This window comes from Stenella coeruleoalba (genome assembly GCF_951394435.1).
Source record: "Stenella coeruleoalba genome assembly, chromosome: 20".
NCBI lineage: Eukaryota > Metazoa > Chordata > Mammalia > Artiodactyla > Delphinidae > Stenella > Stenella coeruleoalba.
The window spans coordinates 40955727-40963248 of record NC_137166.1 but is presented as its reverse complement, the minus strand read 5'-3'; the positions used below and the strand labels follow the sequence as shown (position 1 = coordinate 40963248).

The window sequence follows — 7522 nt, the reverse complement described above, 5'->3', positions numbered from 1 at the left end:
TGAAGACCCAGAACATTTCTACCAAAATGTTTAACCACTAAACTGTCTCAACTGGATCTGAATCATTATAAATCATTTCTCTTACAAACATGTTTACTAGTGTTGAAGTATATTACCAGCATGTCTCAGTTATTTTGGTAATTTTTTTCCAATGGATGTATCCTCTAATTACAGAGGTTGTTTGGATAGGGGTCATATTTGTTAGATAATTTAGTCTCAATGCCTTTGAAAAGCATATTATAAATGAAACCGAAGCTAGGAATTTTCCCACATTAAATGTAAGTACTACCTTCAGGAAGAAAAATAGCTTACCTGCTTTCAGAACCTATGTCTTGGAAATATTAAAGTTGACTCAGCTTAATCCACGAGTCTTAAATCCCACGATGTTACTGGACACTGCTATCTTCTTTTTACTGAAGATGATTGAGCAGCTTCTATTTCTGCTAAGGCCACTTTCCCACCTAACACTAATGTCACAATTACAAAGGATATATTCATGCTGCTACACATGTTCAAAAGCTTTTGATAGGAAAGGAAAAAATTGAAAATGCAGGTCTTCTGTTCATTCTGCTATGGTTTTAAAACAAGTCTGTCCAAACTGTTTTATTTTGCATAACAAGTTTATTTTTAAAAGGCATATAGACAGTAAACAAAGTAAACATCCCAACGAGATCTGAACTTCAGCCAAGTGTTTTATCTGTCCTAGAATTGCTCCATTAAGTTCGAGTCTCTAGACGTCTTAAATTCAATAATCGTCATCTTCATCAGAGTCCATTACTTTTCTTCTGCTGAACTGGGGGGAAAATTAAATGAGTATCATAACATGTTTCACAAAGCATAACTCAGATTTTCTGAGAACACAAATTTCTACCTACTACAGGGAGACATTTCTGTCTGTCTTTAAAACAACTTAGTGTTTCAAAACAATAGAAGAGCCTTGAAAATTAGGCCCTCAATATATGCAGCCTTTCTCCCCAAACTTCCCTGTGTTATAAAATGAAAATGTCTATGGGCTGAAACATGTTTGATACAGTACATGCAGATGCAACGCTTATTTAAAATATCAATCTTTCTTTTGCCGTGTGCATTTGGGGAAACTTACTTTAACTGTTGTTTTCTTTTCTGTTTGTTGGCTTACTTTTTCGAGGATTTCTATTAAACCTTGTTCTGATACCTAGGATAATCATAGAGAAAAACAGTATTTTTTTAAAACAAAGAATTGACCTCAGCAGACTGCATGGTTTTAGTCCTTCTGGGGTGCGGGGTAGAGGTCAAGAGGCAAGGAGAGTGGGACAGCGGGCTGAAGCCACTGGCTATAACTCTTGGTTTAAGTTCCACATAAAATCTGCTCTGCTAGTCTTCATTTGAGGGAGGAAAAGTATCCATCAGTTAGCTTCCTCGAAAAATACAAAATTAACAGGTACTTAAGAATACCTTCATCACCACTGGCAGACAATGACAACCACCTACACCACTGTGTTAAGTGTCAGGGACGGAGATACACCATCTCTGCCCCTGAAACCTTGAGAAGCTTAAAAGCAGGAGATGAGTCACTCAAAAAAGGTGAAGCAGTCATTGTCTCTTCCACACACATTCTCAGTGTAAGGGGTTCAGGGCGGGCTGACCCCTGTAGGCTGCGGTGGCGGCAGAGGGCTTCCCAGTGCAGGTGGGGCAGGTGGGGCTCATCTGGGTCTTGAAGCAAAGTCAGGGATGCAGAATATACCCATCATGGCATTACAGCAACGCACATAATAGCCAGAAGTTTAGCACCTCTTCATTTGCAAAACAAGCGTAACTTTACCTGTTTTAATTAGTATTACTGACAAACCTTGTTTCCAGTGTAGAAGCAATTTAGGCTAGCTGACCCTAATAGTCACTGGTTCCATAGCAGTGTCAGAAAAGGAAAGAAGCAGAGGATTTTAGAAAAGACAATGAGTTATCTTTTAGGAAGGATGGTAGGTACAACTGTTCTCTCCTTTAAAAATTGCTTCAACAAGAATTCTGCAACCAGAAAGAGATAAAACTGACCTTCTGAAAATGTTTTGATAAAGTAGGTAACAACAGTTTAAAACTGCCTCAAGGCAGTCCAAGCTTACCTTCCCACTTAGTTGTCCATACCGTGCCATCTGTATAAGGTAATTCTCTACTGCTTTAGTTTTCTCAGGCTTTACAAGTGCTAAGTTACTTACTAAAAAGGAAAAAAAAAAAGTCTATATACACACATACACAAAGAAGTCAGAACTAAATGCACTTATATTATACCTTGAAGCTAAGCACTGACACTTCCAAAGCCCTTCAGATTTATTCATGTCTTGAGACTAGCAAGGTAGATAAGGCAGATGCTATTGTTACTCCTCTTAAAAACGAGGAAAACTTGAGTTCAGCTGTGTCAGTCTCAGTCAAGACCACACAGAGGTCGTGGCAGAGCCTAGATTAAACTTGGGTCCTCAGATTCTAAGCTCCATGCTTAAAAAAGAAAAAGCACTATTGCCCTCTGAAAAGCAATTTATATACTACTACACATATATAATCATAGTGATTCATCTAGGCCTGCCTCTTCTAAGCTGGGCTTCAAGTTACAATACAGAAGATACTGGTTCATTCTGATGGATCACTTAATATGTTTTTCTACATGGTTTTTATGAAAAATTTTATTATGAAAAAACAAACACTAAAATGGAGAATACAGGCATATCTCATTTTATTGAGCTTCACAGATACTGTGTTTTTCACAAATGAAGGTTTGTGGCAACCCAGCTTGGAGCAGGTCTGTTGGCATCATTTTTCCAATAGCATTTGCTCACTTCATGTCTTTGTGTCACAATTTGGTAATTCTCACAATATTTTTGAACTATTATTATTCTTATATATGTTATGGTGATCTGTGATCAGTGATTTTTGATGTTATTGCAAAAAGATCGTGACTTGCTGAAGGCTCAGATGATGATTAACATTTTTTAGCAATAAGGTGTTTTTTTTGCAATAAGGTATTTTTAAATTAAGGTATGTACACTGTTTTTTTCAGACATAAGGCTATTGCACACTTAATAGACTACAGTATAGTATAAACTTAACTTTTATATGCGTTGGAAAACTAAAAAATTTGTGTGACTCGCTCTACTGTGGTGGTCAGGAACCAAAGCTGCAGTATCCCCCAAGGTCTGCCTGTACAATAACCAGAGCCCCCAATCACCCGTGTCATCTACCAGCCAACATTTTGTGACGGACTCGATTTAAGAGTTGTTTCCTATAAATTTTACCTAATACAGTCGTCCCTTTGTACCTGCAAGGACCCCCTGAGGATGCCAAAATCCAAGGATGCTCAAGCCCTTATATGAAATGGTGTAGTACTATCAGCCCTCTGTATCTGTGGATTCTGACTCCACGGACACAGAGGGCCGACTGTATGCACGTGGAGATCATCTCATTGGTAGGAGAGAATGGAGCTGGTACTTCTAATAATGATTTAAGTACATTTCTTTAGGTTTATAAACTTAACATTTCTTACAAATAATCTGTATCTCACGTTTTAAGGTTAAACAAATATTTAATCTAGAGATAGCAACAATTTCATATATATCTCCCCATTCAAATAACTCAAGCCAATTTTATGGAAATAAAGAAAACTGAAGATGCTTACATCGGGCCCGGGCTGACTGATCCAGAACTTGGGCTAAGATACTGTTCCTCATTTCTGCTTCCCTACAACAAAAACAGGTCAAGCAAAATTAGAACTAAGCTGTCAGCATTCCTGTTGAACACAGAAAAATGTAACGAGTCCACTCTTACACTCAAAGGCCAGCATTATATTTTGTGAGTGTATATCTTTATATTTTGTGAGGTTGAAAGGTAAAACTTCACATTTTCCTAATCAGAGTGGAGTTTCAGTTCAACCACGATTATAAACATTTATTAAGTACCTAGTGAGAGGTGCTAGAAATTTATAGTGAGATTTCAGGCAATTACAAGGACCAAGTGATTAATCCCTGTAATCTTCTTAGAGATAAAGAAGCTGAGGTCCATGGAGGAAATGTTAAGGAGACACAGGTAACTTGTGGCCAAGGTAGGACAAGATCCCATATTTCCAGACTCTCAGTTCTAGTTTTTGGGTTGGGAGGGGAGTTAAATTATAACTCTGCTTCTAGCCTTGCATCTTCCTACCTATCCAAGTAGGAACTATTTCAAGTTCACAGGATAGTGGTTTCAAACTTTATTTAAGCAGAAATTGTTTTTCAAATGAAGCCCTTCAAGGAACTTAATACGTAACACAGACAAAAGCAGAGATTCTTTGGCTGAATTCGAAGGGGAGCTCGGGCTGGCTGTGCCTACTAACTGCCCCCATCTGAGGAGCTCTGGGGTTCACGGAACACAACTGAAGCCCACTTCCATAGGCCATTTCCTTATCACTCCTGAGTACTGCAACCCTGCCACGAACTATGACTACATTTCACTAAATCTAAGAGGCCAGAGTAGAAAACACGCCATAGTATTCTGTATCTCCAAGAATGAAAAACACCCTAGATGAGGTGTCTAATAGGAGACCCTCACTCATAGCTGGGGTTTCATCCCAGAGCAACATCCTCAATACACGGTAAACAAGAAATAAACCCGCTATGCAGAAAGGAACAGCAAGGAAGTGTGCGTGCAATGACCTTAGCCCTGAGTGAAGAAAAAAGTGTCTCTGAGAATTTGAACTTCAAGCTGTAGTCTTGCAGGTTTGCTGTTTGAATTCACAGCACCAGTGTGGAGAAAGGGGGAACCTCAAGCAGTGAATTTTTTTTTTTTTTTTTTTGCTGTACGCGGGCCTCTCACCGTTGCGGCCTCTCCCGTTGCGGAGCACAGGCTTCGGACGCGCAGGCTCAGCGGCCATGGCTCACAGGCCCAGCCGCTCCGTGGCACGTGGGATCTTCCCGGACCGGGGCACGAACCCATGTCCCCTGCATCGGCAGGCGGACTCTCAACCACTGCGCCATCAGGGAAGCCCTCAAGCAGTGAATTTTAAGAGGTCTCAGGTTAGAAATGACCCACGTGATGGCAGAATAAAAAGTAAATCCTCTTTGGAAGAATCCAGGACAAGAGCAATCAATTATGAGACATTCGAATGTCAGATATGTTAGAATGTGAAAAAAATGCACTTCTTATAATCAGTGAAATTCACGCAGTAGTTTTATTTTCTTCTTAGCACTATCCCAGGTGCTTACCAGCTGTCTTCTCCCTCTAATGTAAGCTACGCAAGGGCAGAAACCTTCTCCACCTTGCCTATCTCTGTAGACACAACACAGTGCCTGACCGAGAGCAGGTGCTCAGTATTCGCTGGATGAACGAATGAGTTAAAAGGTAGCCCTGGGAGGTATGGGGCGGGGGGCGGGGGGGCATGGGGAGTTTAATAGGCATAGTTTCAGATTTGCAAGATGAAAAAGTTCTAGAGATTAATTGCACAACAATGAGAATATAGTTCATATGACTGAATCATACTCTTAAAAAGAGTTAACATGATAAATTTTATCTTATGTGGGTTTTTTTAAATCTGTTATTAAAAAAAGGTAGCGTGATGGGGGAACTAGGCATTCATTCAATAAACCTGCCAAGTGTGAGGTGCTCTGTGATATTCTGGGATAAAATACCATTGAGAATAGAATGATAGTTAATACTACTGAGCACTTACTAAATGTGACGCACTGTACCCCTGCGATCCTCACCACACACCTGTGAGGTAGTCTAATGATTATGTTGGTTTTAAGGTAATCACAGTTTAGCAGAGAAACATCTATCAGTAATTGCAATACAAAGTAATAAGTAATGTGGGATTCCATACATGTTTATTTAACAAACATAATAACAGTGACGATGATTTCTGGAAAAATCACTATGCCAGGAAGATCTTTAAGAGTCACACACCTATTAAGGTGACTAAAATAAAATTAAAAAAAATTTGGTGAAACCATCCTTCAAAAAGTTCAGAGTTCCCACAGACACAGAGAACAGACCAAGAGATCAGTGTTGGGAGGTGGGCCAAATGAGTGCAGATTACCAGAAAAGTATAAACTTCCAGTTATACATAAGTCATGGGGATGAATGTCCAGCATGGTGACTACAGTTAATAATACTATATTGCATGTCTGAAAGTTGCCAACAGAGTAGATCTTAAAAGTTCTCATCACGAGAAAAGAAGTTTGCAAGTACGTGTGGTAATGGATGTTAACTAGACCTATTGTAGGGATCATTTCACAATATGTACAAATATGGAATAATTATGCTGTACACCTGAAACTTACGTTGTATGTCAAGTACTCCTTAATTTAAAAAAAAAAGAGCCACTACATTAAAAACAAAAAACAGTTCAGAGTTCCAGCCCGTACCTTTGCTTCGCTTCCTGTTGTGCTACATCGCCAGGGTCCTGAAAAAACAATTTTATCTTTTAGTAATTTCACAAAGGAAAAAAACAGGAACTCCTATTTTCTTTCTGATACCTAACAGGCTCCTGCAGACGGCTTACCAAATAATTCAAAGCCGGGCCTCACAAAAGTCAAACTGATAGTTTCCACTTACTACAACGTTTTGATAAGCTTCTAACATCACAATCTAAGAGAATGTTTTAGAATACAAACAACCATTAGAGAGAAGAGTCCTTGCTCTACGAAACCGTGTTTTACGTGGTAAGAATAATTTCTGTAAAAGAAAATGTGCTTCGGTATTGGGGACGCTGAAGATTCAAACAGCCCTTCCTTCCAGACCATCCCACTCCACCCCTAACACATTACTCCCTTCCTCTTTGCAGTAGAGCCCTTACTTGGGCGTTTTAGCTACGGGATTAGTTTAGTGCCTGGCCGTCCCCGGGACTGTCAACTCCATCAGGCGATGTTCCCCGCTGTACCCTCAGCACCTGGCACACAGCAGACCCTTGGGTCGGAACAACTAAATTCTAGAAAACATTCGGCAGGAATGCTAGTCGAAGCAGGCTAGGTCCACGAGCTAAAGGCACCGAGAGACCCGAGGGGCTGAGAATTCTGTTTGGGACCAATGCCTGCCCGGACGAGAACCAGCCCCTGCCCGGGCGAGGCCCGCGCCCGATCCGCCCAGGGCAGCACATGGTCCGCTGGCCGCCCGAGACCCCGCGCACTGGGGAGAGGCGCCGAGCCTGCTCAGAAGCGACCAGGAGGCCACCGGCGGCGGAGGCGGGGTCCTCGGCCGCGGGGAGAGCTGGGGCGTCGGCGCCTGGAGCCTCCGCCCGGGGCCGCGCCTTCCACCTCGGGTGAAGGCGGCGCCCCTCAGGGGACGGGCCTGGCGGGGGGGTGGGCGCGCTCACCCCGTGCTTGGCCTGTAGCTCGGCCAACCTGTGCTTCCTCAGCGCCTCGAGCTCCTCCTCCGCCATGGTGCGACCGTCCGGAGCGAGCAGCCGCGGCCCCGCTCTAGCCCACTCGAGAGACCGCTAGCAGCCCCTCAGCGCGCGCGCCACCCTCCCCACTGCGCAGGCGCCCGCAGCTCCCAGGCATCACCAATCCAGCCCGGAGCCGCGCCGCGC

At 42.3% G+C, this 7522-nt stretch overlaps 1 protein-coding gene across 1 annotated transcript; it reads right to left on the bottom strand.

Annotated features, from left to right (window-relative positions):
- Positions 1-613: 613 nt before the first annotated feature.
- Positions 614-7486, bottom strand: PDCD5 (programmed cell death 5). The gene is made up of 6 exons (XM_079908216.1): positions 7307-7486; positions 6360-6397; positions 3641-3702; positions 2097-2188; positions 1103-1174; positions 614-793 (listed from the first exon to the last, which is right to left on the bottom strand). The coding sequence occupies exons 1-6, from the start codon at positions 7370-7372 to the stop codon at positions 746-748; spliced, it is 378 nt and encodes a 125-aa protein (XP_079764342.1). The 5' UTR covers positions 7373-7486; the 3' UTR covers positions 614-745.
- Positions 7487-7522: the final 36 nt, after the last annotated feature.

Coding starts and splice junctions, on each gene's coding strand:
- PDCD5 (XM_079908216.1), bottom strand. CDS start 7,372: ATGGCGGAGGAGGAGCTCGAGGCGCTGAGGAAGCACAGGTTGGCCGAG. Junction 6,398..7,306: donor AGCTACAGGCCAAGCACGGG/GTGAGCGCGCCC, acceptor TTGTTTTTTCAG/GACCCTGGCGATGTAGCACA. Junction 3,703..6,359: donor CAACAGGAAGCGAAGCAAAG/GTACGGGCTGGA, acceptor TTTTTGTTGTAG/GGAAGCAGAAATGAGGAACA.